The sequence below is a fragment of the Cygnus atratus genome, chromosome Z (genome assembly GCF_013377495.2).
Source record: "Cygnus atratus isolate AKBS03 ecotype Queensland, Australia chromosome Z, CAtr_DNAZoo_HiC_assembly, whole genome shotgun sequence".
Lineage (NCBI taxonomy): Eukaryota > Metazoa > Chordata > Aves > Anseriformes > Anatidae > Cygnus > Cygnus atratus.
The window spans coordinates 49,992,596-50,016,460 of NC_066396.1; the positions used below are offsets into that span (position 1 = coordinate 49,992,596).

Sequence of the window (23,865 nt, forward strand, 5' to 3'; positions counted from 1 at the left end):
GTGTTTATTTAGCCTAGAGAAAAGGAGGCTCAGGGGAGACCTTATTGTGCTCTACAATTACCCTAAAGGAGGCTATAGGGAGGTGGGCATTCATTTCTTCTCACAGGTGATAAGACTATAGGAAATGGCCTCAAGTTGCACCAGGAGAGGTTTAGGTTGGATATTAGAAAAAAATTCTTCACTGAAAGAATTGTGAAGTATTGGAAGTATTGGAAGTATTGGAACCCAAGGAAGTGGTTGAGTCAACTAGGAGGTATTCAAAAAACGTGTAGGTGTAGAGCTTGGTGACATGATTTAATGGTGAACTTGGCAGTGCTAGGTTAAAGGTTGAACTTCATGATCTTAGAGGTCATTTCCAACCTATATGATTCTGTGATTCTATGATTCTAATTTATACTGGACTAGAGTTGAAAGGAAAAGAAGATTGAAACGGATCAGAAAATAAGGACCTTCAGCTTTCTGTAATATATGTGTACATATACACGTATATGTGCATGTGTATGTATGTATAGAGAGATTTGCATACATATGCAAAAGTATACGTATATAGAGATACATACAGATAGTCTTGGAGTACCAGAGTGATGTGCACTTCTAAAGGTATGCGGTAATAAATGGTACCTGTATTAATTTTGTGCTACATCATTCATATGGCGTACTGTATTGCCATTTGCAATGATTAAGAACTGACTCTGGTTTTAAAATAGGTGAAATAAAAAAAATACATTTTAGGTCTTTTGCTTTCTGACACTTCAATTTAAATTTGATTTTATTTTTAAGGTGCTCCTTGCAATCACTGGGTTTGGGAAAGTATTCATAGAATCTGTCTCACTGAACTGGCTGAACACATAGTATTTCTTGTAATAAAACATGAGAGTTGACAACAGAAAAGATTTAAGGTCACCGGGATATACTGTATTCTAAGTAACGATGAACGAAACCTTGCAAGACTAAATGTTGAAAACAATACACAATATGACTCATATGCAATGTGTGGGAAGGAACACAAATTACAAGCACATGTAACCTGACTGTTTCTTTTAATCAATCTGAAGACACAGGGAAAGTAATTATTAATCTCTGATGACTTTAATCGCCTGTCAGAAACAATGCCTGCCTTTCTGCATTTTTCCCAGCTTTCTAATTGCTCTGAGTGGAAACAGGCTGAAATGATATACCTTTTAAAATATAGAAATACTTGTATAAATTGGTGTAGCCATTATTCAGGCAATAATTTGCTTATTCAACAAGATAATAGCTTTTGGATTGCAGTGTGCTACCTTGTAGCTGTAGGCTAGCTGTGCCAGCTTTCTTTAACTTCCTATTGTTTTGCCTTGCCTTTGCCCTTTTCCTTTTCCTTGCCCTTCCCCTTTTTCTTCCCCTTTTCCTTCCTCTTCCTTTTCTCCTTTCCTTTTCATTTTCCTTTCCCCTTCCCTTTCCCCTTCCCCTTTTTCTTTCCCTCCCCTGTTTATACTTGATGTATATAAGAAAGTACATTTTCCCCACCAAATATGCAACATCAAATGCAGTTATCTTTTCTTTTTTTTTTTTTTTTTAACAGAAGGATGGAGAAAAAAATCATAAAGTTCGACTGGCAGTTGGAAATGGAGTAAGAAATGATGTGTGGAGAGAATTTTTAGACAGATTTGGTTCCGTTAAGATCTGTGAGTTTTATGGTGCTACTGAAGGAAACATTTGTTTTATGAACCACACAGGAAAAATTGGATCTGTTGGACGCACCAATTTCTTTTATAAGGTGACTATTTATATTTTACTTTGTAAAAGGGAGTGCTGAAAGTCGATGTGTTTCTCAATTTGACCATAGGACGTGGGACTACAGTCATAAGTATAAGGTAAATTTTCTAACTCAGTTATTGGAAATTTAATTGACTGCCTGTGAAACCTCAGCTGCTGAAGTCTCAGTTTGTATTTCAGCAACTTTGATGAAGTTATATGTTGTGGGGAAGAGCAGTACTTGTTATTTATATCATACATGCTCTCTTCTCCTTCACCTGTCCGGTTAAATGAAGACGAATTGCTTGATGGGTCAGCTTACAAGTGATATGTCCACCTAAAAGTATTTCACCAAAACTTCACAGATTTTGCCCGTGGGGTCCTATTAGTACCACGCTTAAATGACTAGAGAGAACAGTAAATAATGTGTGTCTCAATCTCAAGCTTTAGCTAATAACATGTAAAATTACTTAGCAATGCTTTCTAGCAAGGAGACTAGGTATTTAATGTTATATTGCTATTTATGTTAATTTTTACTCTACTTGAAATAAATAGGACTACACACATTGCCTAGAATTTACAAAAGTAACTCAGATACCTATCTATGTATACAAATCCTCCTGACTGAAGTGGCATTTGTGCTTCTAAGGAAAACTAACAGTAAAATGTCCAGACCAATCTGTTTTCACCGTTATCTAAAAATATCGTTTTGAAGCACACTTGTGTGAGGTGACTTCAGATGAAGTGGAAATATGTTTGTAGACAGCATATGTCCCAGGGTTCACAATCTCAATACATCATCACCACATAGACTACTTCACAATTCAGGGCCCAGAGGAATTCCTAGATCTTCTCTGCAGGGATCGGAACCAATCAGCTTATGTTTTGCCTTCAGACTTTGCAAGGAACAACTTGGAAACATTCAGAGAGAGACCACAAGAGCTACAATGTTTTTCAGAAACCTTTGGGAGCTCAAGAATTAAAGCAGATTTACTCTGCTGATTTTGTGTGTTCTATGTCATTGATAATTTGTAATATGCATGGACATGTGGTGATGGTAGCTGTCTCTAGAAAGACAGAGATCCACCACAGGAAATAAGGAATCTGGAATTTAGGGGAGCAGTAGCTGAATCAGGAGCCTTAGAGCTCATGTTACATTTTGTTTTAGAGGGCCAAATGATCTAATTACTTGTAAACCACTTTTTTCCTTCTATCTCATGAAATTTTACATTTGTTCAGAACTTGAATATGTTTTCAGAATTTTAGAACTTTTGACAGATTTTTGTCAGAAATCACTAACTTTCTGGACTAAGTTACAGCAGAAAAAGGATTAGACTTGAAATTACCTAATTATTAACTTACTTTTCTCTACTTTTAGTCAAGTAGTAGTTTGTGCTTTTTGCATGCATTAATGTTGGCATGTCATATATCAATAAAATTTGCTTTATGCATTCCCAAAAGGCAGATTAGTATTTGGGGCTTTTTTTTTTTTTTTTTTCCACATGAAACATGATACTTTTTCCTCTTTAATGACTGGATTTTCAATTTAAGACAGTTGCTGCAGATTAGGAGAAAAAACAGCTCATGCAAACTGCAATAAATGCAGTTGTAACTAACTACTTGATTTCACTAGACATCTTTTCTATAATTTATATGCTGTTTCAAGTTCAAACTGCTGTATTCTGTGGAAACACCAGTATAGTCTGCTAAGATAATTATGGATTGTCCCCTTGCTTACTCAGTATGAATATGGAAAGACAATAAGGGATTTTATGAACCAGAAAAAGCCATTCATAGCATTTGGCTTGGCTTGAAATCAATTTATGTTCTGTCAATACTCTGTTTTCCTTAGAAATACATCTACAGTAAGTCTTCAGTTAGTAAGTCTTCAGTTATTTCTATAGTTTCTGTTATAAGAATCGTCGCTAAAGCACGTTATTTGTGAGCAGACTCACTATTTAGCTATTACCATTGTCCATGCAGGCCTAAGGTATACACCCCTTCCACCAACATATGTGAATTTGGCCATCTGTGTCTGTAGAGAAGAATAAAGGTTGTCACTGAAAATGAGTTTCAGTGTGGAGACAAATTACCTCACCTTGATTATGTGGGCATGGTATCCTTAGCTAGGTTTTGGGTGAATTATATGACCCTCATTATGTGGGAATAGATCTGGCAAAAATATCTTCCAAATTGAGGTGTTCTGAAAGACTTTTCCAAGGCCACATCAGGCACTTTTTCACAAGTACTCTGTTTTGATTCAGAACCTTTATGGTTGCATGATGTACCTTATCTCTCTCTCAAATAATTTATGTCAGCAGAACAAAATGACATTAATATTTTTGTATTACACTACTTAGAAGTGTCAAATTAAATTTTTTCCAGTCTGTAAGCTGATGGGACTTTGCTCTTTTTACCTGTGCAGTCACTCTGGAATGACAGCTCCAGTCTGCTTTGTGACGCTTTCTAGTTTGCAGGAGCAGCTAGCTCCCCCATATGCTGAAGCAAAGTAGTGTTGACATGAACAAATGTTTATGTATCTGTATGGATTGTGTAAGGAGATGCAGAAAAGAAAAGTCAAAAAGAGGTAGAGAGAGAGAATGGGTGGTGGAAACATGAGACATTTTTTGTGATTTCATATATAAAAAAAATTAATACTAAATTTTGGGGACCTCCTTTTATATGTGTTTTTGATTATTCTGCAATTGAGTATTGTGACACAAACTCACCCTGCTTTTTAATGCCATATCTAAGTTAGTTTTGACTTATTTAAGGCTTTTGCTGTTTTTAAATATGTTTTACAGGTTTAAGGTTATTAGACAATGCATTCTGCAGTGTAGCTGTTGTGTTTGTTTTACTTCAGTCTGAATGACATCCACTGGACGTCTAGCAATACATAAACAAGAGCAGCTTTATTTCCGATTCTCTGACCCTTGAACGACCTGAAGTTGAAAAGGGAGACTCTCATGCTGGAAAGCAGAGAATGGCACAAAGAAGGCACATCTATCTGGTTACTAAATTATTTTGCTTCTGCAAAGAAATCATACATATGTTTGAAATCTTATTCTCTTGACAAATAGGATGATATGAGAAGATATTCTTAGGCATATATCCTGGGATTTTCCTACACACCTGTTTCTTAATCTGGGAACAGAAAGAAAGAAAATGGAAAAAGGGGAGAAGAGATTTGGGTGACCATACATGTGATAACAGCAAAGGAAGAAACATACTCTTTCTATTGGCATAGTTACACAGTCAGAATGAAGTAAATGTGGTATAAAAGTCCATACGTACAAAAATCACAAGTATAGTTGGAATAATGGCAGGTAGGTTCAAGATATAATATTTTTAGTGGGGAAAAACTAATAGAAATATGATGTCATTTCTGTTGTGCCTAACGGCAATAAGGGCACAGTTTCTAAAGGTGAAACGCTGACAAAGGTTACATCTGTAAAAAAAAAAAAATAAATTTAGCCCTCAGAATGAGGAAAGAATGTTTTGTGTCAGTAACTGCCAAGTGGTCAGGGGAGAAATAGCTTTGATAAATATTAGGGTTCTACACATTTATTTTTGTAAATAATTTGGAAGTCACAAATTAATGGGAAGAAACAGATGAATGGTATAGCAGTTGCCAGACATCCAAGAAGTGACTGTGTGTGAGATGTTAAATCAAGGCACTGCTCTTGTTTGCACTTATTTTCACATAGTACTCTTTATATGAGGAATTGGTTCATGTGCTTGAAAGCATCACTGTGGTATATGAATAAACCCTTAAATATGGATATTCATAATGTTCATATAGACTCAGTGAACAGCATAGTAGAATCATTTGGCTAGCTTTTTAGATGATACCTCTTGAAATATTTTACAAAGAAGATTATGTAAATTAGCATAGTAATATAATAAATTGCTGTCTGAAGTTTACACCTGACATACATCTGTATGCTAACATTTATGTTTAATTTTATCATGACATTATCATAATACATTAAATGTATTATGAAATCAATTATGTACATACATATAAATGTTTTTTTTTTTTTTTTGGAAAAAGACTCTCAGTAACATCTGTCAAATATGTATGTAAATGTCTGTCTTGCACTGAAATATATTCTGTGTGACAGCAGAGAATATTCAATGGGGGAATGGAACTGCTGAGATACAAGAAAGCTTATAATAAGGCCTAAAAATAATCCATGGCAAGAATACCTGAAAGAACAGCATACAAAAAATGTATTCAAAATTTTATTTATAAATTTATTTTTTCATTATTTTAAACATAAGTATTGCAACAATTATAGGAATCTAAACCTCTGTTACTCAAAATTGTATGCCTCAAAATCAGCTGCGAGCTGAAAAACATTTAAGTCATATTTGATGGAAAATGTAAGTTGATAACATCCACAGAATAATAGAATGACTTGGATTTGAAAGGACCTTAAAGATCACCTATTTCCAATCCCCCTGTCATGGACAGGGACATCTCCCATGAGACCAGGTTGCCCGAAGCCCCATCCAGCCTGGCCTTGAACACCTCCAGGGATGGGGCATCCACAGCTTCTCTGGGCAACCTGTGCCAGTGCCTCACCACCCTCTGAGTGAAGAATTTCTTCCTTATAACTAATTTTAATCTCTCTCTTTTTAGTTTAAAGCCATTACCCCTTGTCCTATCACTCCACTCCCTGACAAAGACTCCCTCCCCAGTTCTCCTGTAGGCCCCCTTTAGGTACAGGAAGGCCACTATAAGGTCTCCCTGGAGCCCTTTATACTCCAGGCTGAACAACCCCAGCTTGCTCAATCTGTCTTCATGGGAGAGGTGCTCCAGCCCCTTGATCGTCTTTGTGGCCCTCCTCTGAACTTGTTCTAATATATCCATATGTCATTTCAGCATTTAAAACATCTTATGTAAAACAGCAACACAGAATTAGTACTATGCACTTTTTTCATATAGCCATAAAAGCAAATGGCAAAAGAGATAATTTTTAGTTTAAAAGCAAACAGTTTTAACCAAGTCTTAAGACCCTGTGAAACTGTACTCACAGACAAAACATTGATACGTGTTTGTGCAAGCAATGGGCGCTCTCAAGTTCATTGGTCAATGGACAGGAATGCATATCAGATTAACTAAAAATTAGTGTTGATTCTGCTCTTTTGACTAGTTTTGATCTAAGATACTCTAAGGTACTTTAAGTATATTCCGAATTATCTTACTTATGGTGGAATATATGGTGATTCTGTTAATATCAAGCTTAGCTTTAACTTTTTTTTTTTTTTTTTTAATATTGTCATTCCATATAAGTTGAAACTTTAGGAATATCAAAGCTAATTTTGAAATAACATTTAACAACTCAAATTTCCTTTTTTTTTTTTTAAATAATATATAGTGTTTTGCAATGCTGTTGTTGAATAACATCCAAATTGCACAGTAATAGACGATAACATTGCAGTTTAACTCATTTTAAGCTTCAACTAGGTAAATGATGCTTTTGTTTTTATGCGTTTACATAGTGCTTTAGGGAGTAAAATACACATTAAAATGATGAATGCTGCATGCACTACTGTGTGAAAATAATATGGTAATGCTTCAGCAGTTCAGGCTCTCTTTTCCAATAAATTTTAAATGGGATAAAACAAATGTAGACCAGTACCCAGACTAAATGCTTTGCTCTGGAGCTTTCATTTTCTATTATTTAATATGGAAAGAAAGCTGTTTGCATAAAGACATATGTTTGAACAGAAAATATATTGGCATATGTTTTCATTGTGCATGTCTAATGCAATATGTGTTGTTTTCTCCTTTTAATTAAGCATTTGCATGAGTTATTTCAAAGACTTAACTGCAATAGGCATAGATAATACGTCAAAGCTGCAAGCAGTAAAAGATGTATGCAGTGGCATAAATACTAAAAGTCTCATCAGTCTTTTAGATGATCTCAAATACTAAATTAAAGCTTTTGACTATTTTAAACAACTTAAAATAATGCATCATGCAGACTAATATGTTGACAAAGCATATCTACTGAACTCTGAAGGAGTAAATGGATGAAAATGGAACTGAGCAGGGAAAACTGCTGTTCTAATCAAATACAAAAATATCAGAATAACATGTCATACTATTAAAATAGTAAATATCATTGTAAAAAAAAAAAAAAAAAAGACAGCAATTAAATGTAGAAATCCAAAGAAATTTCTCCAAGAAAAACAAAACAAAACAAACAAAAAACAACAACAAAAATCCCTTCTGCTTACTGTTCATTATGAATACCTGTCATGTGGCTTATCAAGAGTAAAACAGCTATTTTCTAATTAAGGTAAACCCTTTAGCTCTCAAACTCTTGTTTTTGATAAACACTACAGAATATTGTTATAAAGAAAAATTCCCTATGACTTTATTGAAAAAGTGTCCAATTCTTGGATTGATTTTGCACAGTGCGCTTAAACCTTGTTCAATTGGTCAACTTTTTAAAATATCTTTTGTTTCAGATTTTGGGTGCAAGCAAAATACAATGGTCAGTTTTGAAAAGTGAAATATTTTTTTCCAAAGGAGGCGGAAACTGTGTGCTTAATGTTTGATTCAAGCCACTATTTATTTGGACTTCTTGAAAACAAAATGATGTTATATAACTACAAAGACATTTCAGGTTAGGATAAAGTCGTTGTAGAACTCATGCAAACTAGGTGCAGAAAAGCAAAGGGTTTTATGTTTTGGCACCCTATCCATTACTTCAGTCACTTTCATAACATCCTTTACATTACATTTATTTCATTACATTACATTACATTTCTTTATAGTGAAAAGTTCCGTTTTTTAAAATTGTTTTCTCTGCTTGTCAGGATTTCTATGGGAAAAGATATTATATATCCTTGGTTTGATTAACATTAAATAGATTAAATACATTGTTAAATAGATTGCCGATATACTTCTTTAGGAAAACAGAAATTAGAAGACTCCTAAGCTGAACAAATCAAAGCCTTAGGATAATAATCACAACAACAGTGGTCCATGTGGTATCAAGCCTATAGCTATCTTTTAGGTCTAATTTAGATTTATATCACAGTAGAAAAATAAGATGAAGTAAGAGTCAGACCCTGCATATCTAGGAAGTAAAAATATTGTGATTTGTAGTGTTGATAAGAATATCTTGCCCTCTCCTTCAGCTTACTCAGAGTCATATTCTCTGTGATACTTATATGAGAGGAAGGTTGGTTGTAAAATAAAACTAGGAGATCAGTTAGGTCAGCAGTGTTAGGACTCAAGGGTTCACAGTATTTCCAAGAAATGCAGAACTGACCCTGACATAACTATGGCACATCCACAGCTACATAACTTTGTAAAACGACATAGGAGTACATATCTTACTGCTGATGCTCGTGGTAGGACTTTTCAGAGGGAAGAACTGAGGCTAGTTAGGCAAGAATAAAGCCCAGTAGGAAGCAGGCTTCTGTTTGTAAGGATATGTAGTCCCGTGCTTTCCCATTTGTTTTAGGCACCAGAATATCCCTAGAAGACTTTTCATATCAGCTACCGTTAAATGTCAGTTCAAATTTCATATATGCTTCTATTATCCTGACTCATGTAGGCTGTTCCACTGATATGTGCATCCCACAACTAATTTACAAGAAAATGAACAAAATCACAATTCTGTCTTCACCAAGTATTTTTGAAAGTTACAAGATTACATAAATATTCTGATGTCACTTCCCTCCAGGAAATGGTGTAAGTTTACACATAGAAAGTTTATATGAAATGCACTCTACTTTTAGATGACCAAAACTAAAGGTTTCTTTGCTTAAATTTGCTGCCACCAGATGTCACTGTGTAGATGAATAACTGATGACACTTTTTCCATTTTTTAGCTTTTTTTTCCATTTGATTTAATCAAGTATGATTTCCAAAAAGATGAACCAGTTAGAAATAAGCATGGTTGGTGTGAAAAAGTTAAGAAAGGTAAGTATGTATTACAGTAGGATACAATTGTCTTTTGATTGCAATACAAATACCTCAAAGATTTTTTTTTTTAATTGCTATTGTATTACTGTATTATGCCGACATAAACTATTACTGTTCGCTTTGACAAAAGCAATATGATTTTTGATGTAAGACAGAACATTATTAAGCACAGCAGTGCTGAACACCAAAAGAATTTAGGAGATCCTTGGATATTCACAGAGAGCAATGTATAAAAGCGACAATGTGGTATTATCACTGAATATGTAAGTAATGTGATCTGTATTTTTTAAGGGAGGTTAACATACTGAGATGATTGCCTAAGAGATCTACAAGAAAGTCTGGTGGATTAGAGCAAATGCTTTTTGGAGATTAACTGCTCTTGATAGTGTTCCAGTACTTAGTTTATCAAATATATAGATATATAAGAGGTTGCTTGATTATAACTGTCTTCAAAATACTTATTAGATATCTAGTTTTTCTTTATTGTACCTATTTGCAAAGTGTTTATCAGATACTAAAGCACCCCTATTGTACTGTGGGAAGATAACAGCTGTAATTAATGCCTGGAAGCTGAAGTGAGACAAACTCATATTTAAAGGTCAGACAGACTGCTTTAACAGGGAGCTGAGGTGGATTTTTCAAAGGAGTTTGGAGATTCTGTAGCACATCTTAATCAAACACGGGCAGTTCCAGGAAAATGTGGTTCCCAAAAGATGTAAGTGACATAACTTAAGACATATTTTTATTTTATGTATTTTCATCACTGTAATTCTTTACTTTGATAAAGTAATGCAACTCTTAAGCTTTGTTGTTCAGAACGTGCTTCCAAAACTGTTAGGAGTTCATACTATTACACTTTCAGGAAACTAATACTGTGATGTAGGACATGCATGACAGGATTACCCTATTTCCATGTCACTGTTTTTTTTTTTTTTTTTTAGGAAAAAATATGTTAAAACATTGATATTTTACTCTGCAAAGACAGCAACAATGTTTTATCACATTAATGAAAATTCCTCAGAAGTGTTCTCAGAAGTTCTGAGATTAAATAAGGATTTACTGTCTTGGTTGAACACCTGCTTCTTCAGAAACACTAGCTTTTTAATTCACTAGGAAAGTGCTGAAGTTGAGACTCATCACTAAAAATTCAGTAAGGTGTGGGAAGTGGGACGTAATATTCACTTGGAGTGAGTGCTTTGAGAAGATAAAGTTACTGTGACTAAACTCATGGTTGATGGATCAGAACTGTTTAGTTATCAAGAAATACAAAACACTGGGAGTTTGAGTGGAGAATATTGTACTGTGTCTTTATGGTCACTTTGCACATAGAGATAGCTATATGAATTGCAAAGCAGGTAAGCTTTTATTATTTGGCCTTATGTACTGAACCCTGCCAAACTTGGTTCCTGGTCTTGTAAAGTCATATGTAGCAAACTAACACTAATGTGCAGTACAGGAACAGTGTATCATACGTTCATTTCAACTTCTCCATGTAGGTGAGGCTGGTCTTCTCATTTCCAAAGTGAATGCGAAGAACCCCTTCTTTGGTTATGCTGGCAATAAGAGGCACACAGAAAAGAAATTACTCAGTGAAGTATTTAAGAAGGGAGATCTTTATTTTAATACTGGAGATCTAATGGTTCAAGACCATGAGAACTTCCTGTATTTTTGGGACAGGATTGGAGATACCTTCAGGTATAATCATTGTTTCCTTTTACATTTTTTTTTTTCATTAAAAAACAGACATGTAGGATAGAATAATACTTGTTCTATTTGTTTTCAGCAGGAAGTATTCAGTTTATAACTATTGTGATGTAGTCTATAATGATCTTGAAGTGGATGATAGGAGCTTAATTTAGTAAAAAGTGCTCCTGCAGAGCTGGATAACTCATTTCCAGAAGGTTTTGTAGGAAGTCCAGGTCTTTGAACAATACTTCCAGTGATCATACTAACCAATGATCATTTTGTTGTAGGCAAGGAGAATTAGATACTGAAACAGAGAAAAATATATCAATACTGAAGACTGGTCACATCTGATGTATTTTGACATACATCAAAATTTTGAAAACCATTAAATCAGATTATGATAAACTTTAATTGTGCTTTATAGTGATAGATAATATCCAGTAACATTTCAATTACAAGCACTGTCTTCTGGTTATCAGACCAATATACTGAGATGACAAGCAGGAATAAATGTGAGGTTTTAATAGTCTAAACTGAATGGAAGTCTTACTAAAGTTAATGTTTTTTAAAGAGTAGATGACCATATGTTTTCATGGGATCAAATTATTTTTTTCATGTTTTAGATGGAAAGGGGAGAATGTTGCAACAACAGAAGTTTCTGATGTCATTGTAATGTTGGATTTCATACAAGAAGCAAATGTGTATGGTGTATCTGTGCCAGGTAAGGAAAGCTTCAGTTTTATGTTTTTCTTCCCCTAGGTTTATTTGTTAACTCTCATAAGTTTTTTATTTCATGTTATAAGCCTATGAATCATTTCTGATTGAGTCATCTGCTTAATACCTAGCTAAAATCTGTACGTAGATGAAGAAAATACCAATTGTTCGTGAATGAGCCAGTGAATCATGCATTTTTATGTGCACGCAATGATGTGTACTTTTGAAAAATTACCTATCTTTCATGAATTTGTGATAGCTACAAAACCTAAATGAAAGTTTCAAGCTTTATGAAATAGACAGCCATGGAAAATCCACACTTTCATGTGTCAGAAAATAATCACGTCAACGGGGTAAGAATTAAAGTTGCTTGAAAGTATATGAATAAATGCTACTATTTTATTTCACTTTTAACTTAGCCTCATAACCATCTAAAAACAGGAATATTATAAAGCTAAAGACAGGGCAAGAAACAAATGGATAGAAAAATAAATAAATGACTAATAAAGAAAATAATGTATTTTTTTCAATAATATTTTTAGCTAAATTTCATGAGATTATTTGGGCCTGATTCTGGTTATTGCTAAAGGCTTTTAAAAATGTGTTCTAGGTGAGGATGGGAGGGAGATGACTTCCTTCATAGTAACCTTTAAGGTTCTGTACTTTGCATTTGTGGTTAAAACAGTGCTGATAACACACCAATGCTTGGCTATTGCTGAACAAAGCTTACACAGTGTCAAGATTTTCTCTCTACTGTGTGTATGCAGTGTTGGGCAAGAGGCTGGGAGGAGATGTAGATAGGGCAGCTGACCCAAACTAACCAAAAGGATATTCCATATCATATGATGCCACGCTCAGTAATAAAAGTTTAGGGAAATGAAGAAGAGGGGGTACATTTCTGTTTATGGCACTTGCCTTCCCAAGCAACCATTGCCCATGCTGAGCCCTTGTTTTCCAGTAAGTGCCTGGACATTTGCCTACCAGTGGAAAGTAGTGAATGAATTCTGCTTTTTGCTTTGCTAGTGTACCCCTTTTGCTTTCCCTTTTAAACTGCCATGAGTCTTCTCACCTTCTTTCTATTTTCCATCTTCTGTGAGAGAAGGAAATGAGTGAGAGGCTAGGTGGATGTTTAGCCCTCGGCCAAGGTGAACCCACTACGTAATGATAAGTGTTTAAAATGTGCAAAAGGTGTCACTTGCCACTAGTTTAAAGCCACAAAACAAGAAAAATCAAAATGAAGAAGACTTATTGAAAATCAGGATCAAAAATATGACAGCATACATTTACTTGCCAATTCTTACCTGTATGAAGAAATAGCTGAACCAGTTCATAGAACTGTCATGATAATTGTACTTAAAACATATGCAAATCAATTTCCTCACAGAAGCTATAGCATTAGTGTTGTGTTTTAGCCCGGCTGGCAGCCAAACACCACACAGCCGTTCGCTCACCCTCCCCCCTCCCTCTCCGGGATGGGGGAGAGAAACGGGAAAGTGAAGTCTGTGAGTTGAGATAAAGACAGTTTATTAAGACAGGAAAACAATAATAACAATAATAATAATAATAGTATTAATAATAATAATGTGTACGAAATAAGTGATGCACAATGCAATTGCTCACCACCCGTTGACCGATGCCCAGCCTATCCCCGAGCAGCCGGCCCCACCCCCCCCCCGCCGGATAGCCACCCCATATATTGTTCAGCATGACGTCAGATGGTGTGGAATACCCCTTTGGCCAGTTTGGGTCAGCTGTCCTGGGTCTGTCCCCTCCCAGCTCCTGCTGCATCCCTAGCCTGCTCGCTAGCAGGACAGAGAGAGGCTGAAAAGTCCTTGGCTTGGTGTAAGCACTGCTCTACAACAATTAAAACATCAGCATGTTATCAGCGCTCTTCTCATTCTAATCCAAAACATAGCACCCTGCCAGGTACTAGGAGGAAAATTAACTCTGTCCTAACTGAAACCAGGACAATTAGCAAAAAAAAAAAAAAAAAAGGATAGAAAGGAGAAAAAAGTAAGGTTGGCTGTTATTAATATCTGATGGTTAAAATGTGAGATTATTTTTGATTGCTGAAATTTATTGTTTTTATTATCTACCTGGTTTTTGTTGTTGTTGCTGTTGTTTTTTGTTTGTTTGTTTTTCTTTCCCATAGACCAACAGTGATGCCTGCATTTCCCACAAACCAGTTAAGACTTTTAATCTCTCTCTGTTGTCAACATTCATATCCACAGTTTTGAGGGAACATACTTGCAAGAGAGAAAGGCCGAAAGTGAAGAGAACATATAATTGGCTAATCCGTGAAATCACCTCAGCACTCTTTTTGAGAGAGAGAGGTTTTTGTAATTTATCCTCAGATATTGATTAATATTGAGCATGGTACTCCATGACAGTACTCCATTTAGTCTTACCTGCCCAACTCATTTGCAGCATTATTGTTTAACTGATCACTTGAACAATCTCCAAAAGTAAGTCATACTATATAAAATCTACATGTAATCTCTTTGTTTTACTGAAACTCAGAAGATGATATATTATTGTTAGTTCATTCATGTAGCTCTTTTTTGTATGGTTCTTCACAAAAATTTTAACTTTATTCATGTTTGAAAATTCTCATTTTACTTCCTTTCCCACAGATCATGAAGGAAAAGCAGGAATGGCCTCTCTCATTTTAAAGCAGAATAAATCATTGGACTTAGAGCAAATGTATAAGCAAGTGGTGACCTATCTACCAAGTTATGCCTGTCCTCTTTTTTTAAGAGTTCGGGTAAGCTGCATTACTGTACTGTGCATGCAAACATCTATGTCATTTGAACACAGAGATAGCTGAATGAATAACAGAAAGTGCTTGCAAATATATCACTTAATTTAATTTTAGAAATGGCCCTATTTGTTGTCTCCATTAATGGTATTTTGGGGAGAGGAATTACAAAAAAAGATAATAAAATCTGCAGATTATTTTAAAATGGGAGGAATTGTATAAACCAGTGAGAATGGATACCATACAAAAGGATTTAGGGAATTAGAAGCAAGAACATGGGAAAACAAAAGGTTCAGATTAGTAAAATGTGAACTGTTGCATCTGGAGAAAATAATCTAAAATCCATTTTATTTGATGGAAACAAGAGTACAAAAGTAAAGGTAGAGCAGGAGACACATTGATAGTGCAAATCAGACAAATGAGATGTTATTTGCCGTGTAATATAATGACGAAAAAGACAAAAACATTGGAAAATGTGCCATATTTACTGGGCCTAAATTAAAAATGTTTATTATTACTGTCACCACCATAACTATCAGAATGCCTATCATGCCTAATTGTATACTAGTACTTTGCTGTGGTAACTTGTCCAGTTTGGAGAAAAAACGTCCCTTTGCCAAAGAGTTAAAAATTTAAAAGTAATTACAATAGGCTACATATGGCTAGGAAAAAAGATAGGGAGAGTATAGAAAATACACAGTATGGATCGCTGTGATTAGCGAAGCTTGTGAGCATCTTCACTTGTGGTAAGTGTTTTGGGAACATCATGACAAAGGCAAACAGCAGAAGATGGTTATGAAGAAAGTCTCTTATGTCCAAAGGAAAGCTGAAAAAAAAAAATCATTGAAAAGAGAACATAGGTTATGGGAGCTGGTTCTCTGGGTCAGTCAGAGATTGAATACTGCTTAGAATAAAGAGGTAAAAAGGAAGAGACTGTGAAAAACCTTGAAAATGGGAAAAAAAAAGTGTAGAAAGAATTCTACTATCAGATATGATTTGTATACATGTATATAAATGTAAAGATAGAATAGAAGATAAAGGAGGTCAATAAGTGGAGCTCAGAAGAGAGAAGTAGGATAGACATAATGAAGAAACACACTCTCACAAGTCCATGGAGTATGAGAAAGTATGAATAGCAGAATTAATGAATGCATTAAGGGTTTTTGACAGATCAAGAGGATAAGCAATAACTGCACTAAAATTTCATCAGTATAAGGTCATTAGGAACTTTGTCAAAATTATTTAATCAATAAAGAAGCACAACAGCCAGAGATTTAAATGGAATGATCTAGAGTGGTAGTGGAGGAGTTGAATCCAAGACTGGTGGTAAATCATGAGGTCACTGGAGACGAGAATTCAATAAGTTAGTCACTGCAGAGGATAGTGGTGCCTGTCACAGGGGTTTTAGATGGAAGACAGAAAATCCTACTTGTTTTGAATGTAGAAAGAAAATGGCTAGTGCTGGACTAAGAACAAAAGAGTAGGAAGATGGAGAGTAGTTACTGGAGAAATTGATGTGCTTGAAAAACAAGGCAGATGGAAATTTTCTTTTGGATGTGAGAGAAGAAAAAGGAGGTGTATGAGGCATGGCTGCAATAAAGGAAAGCGGAAATAAGAGAAGAGTTCCATATTGTTCATAGTGACTGAAAAACAAGATGAAGCTTAGAAAAAAAAATTAGAAATACAAAAAAAAAACCAAACAACTCACTACTACATGTCTCTACATGTCTCCTACTACTTTTTCCAAGGGACACAGTGACTCTGAAGAGAAGCTTGAAAACATTTGTCCTGGTTTCAGTTAGGACAGAGTTAATTTTCCTCCTAGTACCTGGCAGGGTGCTGTGTTTTGGATTAGGATGAGAAGAGCGCTGATAACATGCGGGTGTTTTAATTGTTGTAGAGCAGTGCTTACACCAAGCCAAGGACTTTTCAGCCTCTCTCTGTCCTGCTAGCGAGCAGGCTAGGGATGCAGCAGGAGCTGGGAGGGGACAGACCCAGGACAGCTGACCCAAACTGGCCAAAGGGGTATTCCACACCATCTGACGTCATGCTGAACAATATATGGGGTGGCTAGCCGGGGTGGAGGGGTGGGGCCGGCTGCTCGGGGATAGGCTGGGCATCGGTCAACGGGTGGTGAGCAATTGCATTGTGCATCACTTATTTCGTACACATTATTATTATTAATACTATTATTATTATTATTATTATTATTATTGTTGTTATTCTTTTCCCCGTCTTAATAAACTGTCTTTATCTCAACTCACAGGCTTCACTTTCCCGTTTCTCTCCCCCATCCCGGAGAGGGAGGGGGGAGGGTGAGCGAACGGCTGTGTGGTGTTTGACTGCCAGCCGGGCTAAACCACAACAGCATTATAAAATGTGTAGTAAAAATCGAGCTTTATTTGGACCACAATAATTTTGTGATTCTTTCAGCCTATTCTTAATGCCAAAATAGTCACAGACATAGAGAATTTCCTGAGTTTTTTCAGTAAGTAGTTCCTGTTAATAACATATTTTATTTGTTGAGATTCTTTCCGATGTGTGGATCTGTAATGTGTACAAATGAAGATGCTAGATTGTCTCAGGCATGATGGGGCTCCACCAAAGACTTTGATAACATTTGATAACTACACAACAATTCAGAAAGCAAGAGGCTGCAGTGTTTATCCACATGTCAACAAGTGGTGGTCCAGCGCAAAAATTCTGGGAAAAACATTGTTTTACAAAGTAATAAGGCCAACTAGTATTGATCTTATATTAAGTAAGACTTTTAAAAACAAAAATTTGTTTTGAAAACAAATGTTGTGAGCAAAAGAAAAGGAGCTCTTCTACTGAATAATAAATATATTTTTATCTCTTCTACAGGAAACAATGGAAATGACCGGAACTTTCAAACAACAAAAATTTCGATTAGTGGATGAAGGTTTTAATCCATCCACAGTTACTGATCCTCTTTATTTTTTAGATAATTCTAAGCAAGCGTACGTCTTGTTAACCAAAGAACTACATGAGAGGATCTTATCTGGGCAAATGAAACTTTAATTAACTATATAGGCTTATAGGCTATTAGGAGACAGTCTGTGTCTCTACATGAACTACTGTGTTAGAAGCAGTGAAAATAATTACCAATATTTATATGTTATTAACCAGAATAGTATTTTATATTCTTGATATTTACTTTCAGATATGTCTTGTATCTTTCCTCACTTGATAATTGTTCATTAATCATTTCTACCTCTTGAGATCAATTACAAGTAAATGACCTGTAAAACAACATTGAAATCTATTTTATCTTAATTTTGGAGTATAGATGCAGAGTGTGATAGTTTTTCTTAGTACTATATTAACATGAATGATATGGGGAATGCTAAATAGTAAAAAAAGATCCAACATATAAAAATGTAGTGACAGAAGCTGTTATTAGTTCTAGATAGACAAAATAAGCCAGTAACATATTTTTAATGTAATTTACATTTCATATGTACTTACCAATATATGTTTTAGGAAATAAGACTTGAAAGGGGTTGGAAGAAACCTCTTATGTGGAGGACTTTTCTGATGGAACATAAGATGAAAGAGAATGAAACAGAAGAAAACACTCCAAACAAACACAAAACTAGAAAGTTAATACTAACATTACTGCTAGAACTTTTTGTCATGATGCATGCTCTTTCATTTGTTAAACTGGCTCTTTGAAGTATTAAGTTATGGAGACAGACCAAACTTTTGTGTAATGTTTAGCAGCATATCAACAGTAGGAAGAAAATCACTCATATAGCACAAAAAGAATTCTTAAAGGGCTTTATGTCATACATACTGACTAATAAATAGCCTCCTTACTCTTACTAATGGCTGCCAGAAAATTGTTATTTTATGGGTATAAAAATAGCAGAAATTTAAAAATTCCTAATCATATATTCTGATGCACTGCTTTGCAAAAGTTTTAAAATAAAATATAAGATTATTTAAACAAATTTTGTGCTGTCTCAGTTAAAGTCTGATTGCTTAAAGACTTTTAATAGCCTGTTTCAATACATTACTTACACAGTACAAATAATGGGACAATGTCCTCCTCTAATGGATTGTTTTGCCAGCTTCGATCAGTGGCCTTAATGGCCAGAAGTATACCAGTACCATGGAACACTGCAAGGGTGATTCTGTTCTGTTTTTCTTTGTTTCTTTCTACTTTGTTCATCAAACGATGCATTAGAAATTGTGTCTACTTCTGTTTCTTTGATTATCACTTTCATTGATTTTCCTTAAAATCCCAAACCAAGGTGTATGAGCCATTTTATAAGATACTGCAAGGAGTTAGGTGATTGGCTAAGGACTGTTCTTGCTTATTGCTATCTCATGCGTATTTCAAGTAGCCAGCTGTAACTTGCTTGGCTGAAGGTCAAGCCCACACAATGCTCTTGATTCTATATTCTATATAGGAGCTCACCCCTCATGTTTCAAACTTTCTCAGACATGGAACCTGATCATGTGGGGTGGCTGCCATAAGGGTGACCACATTGGATCATCCACTGTGACCAGAACCCAATACACTAATGAGCATAAACCGGTATTAGAAAAGTGCTGCCCACTTAAATAGGAGCAAGCCTCGCCCATGGGTTGATGTTCCTCAGCACCTGGTGGTCTCCTTGTCCTGGCAGGGCTCCTATAGCTACTGCAGCGTTTGGTACTGTCTGTGTTGGAGAATTAATAAAGTGAATTGCATCTATTGTCTACTGTGTGGATTCTTGCCAACTGTGAACCCCAGACCTTTGATTCTGCACACAAGAATGCAATAAAAATTATATGAAGACTCTTAACGTGCTTGTTTCTGAGTGCTATATTCTTCATGGGACTGCTAGTACAAATAAGCAAGTTTGTAGTTTTGCAGTTTACAAGGAAGCGAAACCAAACAATACTTCACCAACATCATGCTTCATGTTAGATGTTATTATAAAAGGTTAAGCACATAAAGGGGAAAGGAGACAACTGCTAGGTAAGAGTGGAAGGGGTTGCTATGGTCTAGCACTTCCTGAGCAGTCCCACTTTTTATATCTGCTTCTTTTTGTAGTTCCCCAAATTGCTGTCAACAACAGGGAGATTTTTTTTTTTTTGCTTCTTTTTTGGTTAGATACAAATAATAATGTTCTGTTCTGAACAGAGTTCCACTTTTCTAATCATGGACTGCAAATTTAAGAGTCAAGTATTTACAATAGAGTTAAACCCAACTTTGCAAAATAGGTTACAATTTTCAGCAAAGTTGTTGTTGAAATCAAAACTATTTTATCTCTTATGTCCATCTCACCATATGTGTGTGTTGACTATACTTCAGGATCTCTTTTCTTTTATTGCAACACTAACGTGGCAAATAATACATTTTTTATAATTAAAAAAAACAAAAAACAAAACAAAAAAAAACCTTTACCCTGAGATCTACAGTAGCTTCTTAAATCTTATAATAGAATAAAACTTAATATAATGGAATCAAATACTCATTTTTGTTATTAGATTTACCACTTTTCATTTATTCTGCTTTAAAATGTTTGATACTGCTTATGACTAGTGAAAAGAAATGTTCTACCACTTAACAGCAAAAGAAAGGAGAAAAAAAAGAAACATGAAGAAAATACAGGCAGACAAGTAAATACTTTTCCATACCCAAAAAAAAAAAAAAAAGTTTGGGACTGTCACCATTTGGTGGCTTATTTTGTAATGTAGAAACTGTTTCTACATGGGAAAGCTAGGGCAGAAACAGCATTACAGAAGGGAAAATTCAGGTGTCTAACTTTCATGTAGCAGTACTGCCAATGGTGTCTCTGATCTCTGAGGTGCTTTACAGCAGTAGCAGTACTCTTCTAACTCAGCTGGCTTGAATAGTTTACAAAGATTGGTTTCCCAGCTGTGACCACTAGAGAACAGAGAATTCCAGCAACTCCCCTGTATTTGTGTAATCATGCCAGCTTGGACAATCTGATTGTTTCCAAAGACTTGCAAAAGAGCCCTGTGGCATAATGGACCACACGGACACCAGGGTTCTTTCAGGATCAGTAACTGTTACTACTTTATTGATGACATAACTTCAGCTCTCTCTTATTGAGGGCATAATTTCATCCCTCTCTTACTGATGGCATAACTTCATCATCCTTGTTGAGGACAGGCTCCCTTCTTATATCATTCACCCCACAGCAGTACTTTTCCACTAACTATTCATTGGTCAACAACTTTGCCCAGCAACAGCAAACACCCCATGACCACACTCCCACAGAGCCCTTCTGTCCCTGTGGTGGTTATGAGATCAAGAATGAAAAACAGGGAAAGCTACATAGCCATAGGTGTTGTATTTCCTAGGGGGAAAACAGTGTATTTTTTGCCATGCTGTTGTTTGCTTTCTTTTAGCTAGTAGGTTAGGTGCCAGCATGCACTGAAGCATGTTACTGCACAATGTTATATTTCCCACAGTTAATGTAAGTTGTTGAACTGGTACTGATGTTAGGCTGAATTATAATGAGGTTTATGTCAGACACTGGGAAAGCCCTTCCTTTCAGAATGAGAAAGCTGAGGTATTTGGACCAACCTGTTCATTTCCTGCCCTCATGCTCAGATCAACATGTGGAATGGGCTGGGGGCTTGAGTGTTGCTGCAAAACTGTGCCTGGGAAGTTTCATTTTGTGCGGTGAGGGTAAAGCAGCAGCAGGATGGCTGGAGTGTGGATGGAGAGTTGCCCTGCTAAGGTCACTTATTAGAAGAAAGAAAAAAAAAAAGAGGGATTAAAATAAATACAAGTAATTACTTTTGAGCTTTAGAGTATTGTTTGCAAGTGGGGATGGTCAATGGTGAAAGAAGCATTTATTAAAAAAATTAAAGATGAATTTGGGATACTTATTTAGGGACTGTAAAATGCTAAGGGTCAACACTACCCACTCTCTTTGTCCTAGAGGACCTGGTATAGTTAATACTGCTGCAGTCTGGGTTAGTTTTACAAGTCTCTCTCAGAATCCTCAGAGAATGGTAAAAAAAATACAAAGTTATAAGCAGATCACAGAATCACAGAATCACAGAATTGAAGGGGTTGGAAGGGACCTCGAAAGATCATCAGGTCCAACCCCCCTGCCAAAGCAGGTTCCCTAGAGCAGGCTGCCCAGGTAGGCGTCCAGACAGGCCTTGAATATCTCCAGAGAAGGAGACTCCACAACTTCCCTGGGCAGCCTGTTCCAGTGCTCCATCACCCTCACTGTGAAGAAGTTCTTTCACATGTTGGTGCAGAACTTCCTGTGCTCTATCTTGTGGCCATTACCCCTTGTACTGTCCCCACAAACCACTGAAAAGAGGTTGGCCGAATCCCTCTGTTTCCCACACCTCAGGTATTTATACACATTGATGAGATCCCCTCTCAGTCTTCTTTTCTCCAGGCTGAACAGACCCAGGTCTCTCAGCCTTTCTTCACAGGGAAGTTGCTCCAGGCCCTGTATCATCTTTGTGGCCCTCCGCTGGACTCTTTCCAGAAGATCCTCGTCTTTCTTGTACTGGGGAGCCCAGAACTGGACACAGTGCTCCAGGTGAGGCCTGACCAGGGCAGAGATCATGGCCTGAATTTTATTCCCTCCACTAACTCAGGTGGATAAAGCTTTTCAAGAGATGAGGAAGCGTCTAAACTGCCCCTATTCATGATTCTTCAACCTCCTCCCCACACCAATCGGTGCACTAGGATGGGGAGTGGGGGTTGTGGTCAGTTCGTAAGGATTTGTCTCTGCTGCTTCTTCCTCCTCATGCTCTTCCCCTGCTCCATGTGGGGTCCCTCCCACGGGATGCTGTCCTTCCCGAACTGAGCCTGCAGGGACTGCCCACAGGCAGCAGCTCTTCAAGAACTGCTCCCACGCGGCTTCATACCAGGGGGTCCATCCATCCCCCAGGAGGAAACTGCTCCAGCACGGGTCCCCCATGGGTGGGCGGCAGCTCCCCCCAGACCCCCTGCTCCTGCGTGGGCTCCTCTCCACGGGCTGCAGCTCCGGCCGGGGGCCTGCTCCGGCAGGGGCTCTCCATGGGCCGCAGCCTCCTCCAGGCCACATCCACCTGCTCCACCGGGGGCTCCTCCACGGGCTGCAGCGTGGGGATCTGCTCCATGCGGGACCCGTGGGCTGCAGGGGGACAGCCTGCTCCAGCAGGGGCCTCTCCACAGGCTGCAGAGAAACTGCTGCTGCCTGCCTGGAGCACCTCCTGCCCTCCTGCTGCACTGCCCTGGGGGTCTGCAGGGCTGGTTCTCTCACATTTTCTCATTCCGCTCCCTCACCTGCTCTTGTGCAATGTTTTCCCCCCCAGAAGCGGGCAAATGCTGTGCCAATTTTCAAGAAGGGTAAGAAAGAAGACCCTAGCAATTACAGGCCTGTCAGTCTCATGTCAGTGCCTGGTAAAATTATGGAGAAGATGATCCCTGAAGTTATTGAAGCGCACCTGGGGGCAATGCAGTCATTGGTCCCAGCCAACATGGGTTCATGAAGGGTAGGTCCTGTCTAACAAATTTGATTTCTTTTTATCATGAGATCACCCATCTAGTCGATTAAGGGAAACCAGCTGATTTTTGGACTTCAGCAAAGCTTTTGACACGGTTTCCCATAGGATCCTACTGGACAAAATGTCCAGCATACAACTAAACAAAAATATCGTATGATGGGTGAGCAATTGGCTGACGGGTGGGGCTCAAAGGGTTGTGGTAAATGGGGCCATATCAGGCTGGCGGATGGTCACTAGTGGGGTCCCTCAAGGCTCCGTTTTAGGACCAGTCCTCTTCAATGTTTTTATAAATGATTTGGATGTAGGACTAGAAGGTGTTTTGAGCAAATTTGCCAACGACACCAAACTTGGAGGAGTTGTGGCCTCTCCTGACAGAAGATGGCCTTGCAGCTCCCTCCCACTCTGACAAAATCTTGCCAGGTGAATCCAGTACATCCTCACATGCCCATCAGCATTCCCATGTGTGTATCAGCCACCACAGAGAAATTATTTCAATTGTTCTACAAATTATCTGTAGATG

General features: G+C 37.1%; 1 protein-coding gene across 1 annotated transcript in view; it reads left to right on the top strand.

The window, feature by feature from the left end:
• Positions 1-20,273, top strand: part of SLC27A6 (solute carrier family 27 member 6) — a 43,512-nt gene extending 23,239 nt beyond the window's left edge. The window contains exons 5-10 of the mRNA XM_035572251.2: positions 1,562-1,756; positions 9,592-9,682; positions 11,182-11,380; positions 11,995-12,092; positions 14,719-14,849; positions 17,709-20,273. Of these exons, the coding sequence (XP_035428144.1) occupies positions 1,562-1,756; positions 9,592-9,682; positions 11,182-11,380; positions 11,995-12,092; positions 14,719-14,849; positions 17,709-17,885 (891 nt within the window). The 3' untranslated portion in view covers positions 17,886-20,273. The remainder of the gene's footprint in view (positions 1-1,561; positions 1,757-9,591; positions 9,683-11,181; positions 11,381-11,994; positions 12,093-14,718; positions 14,850-17,708) is intronic.
• The last annotated feature ends 3,592 nt before the right edge of the window (positions 20,274-23,865 follow it).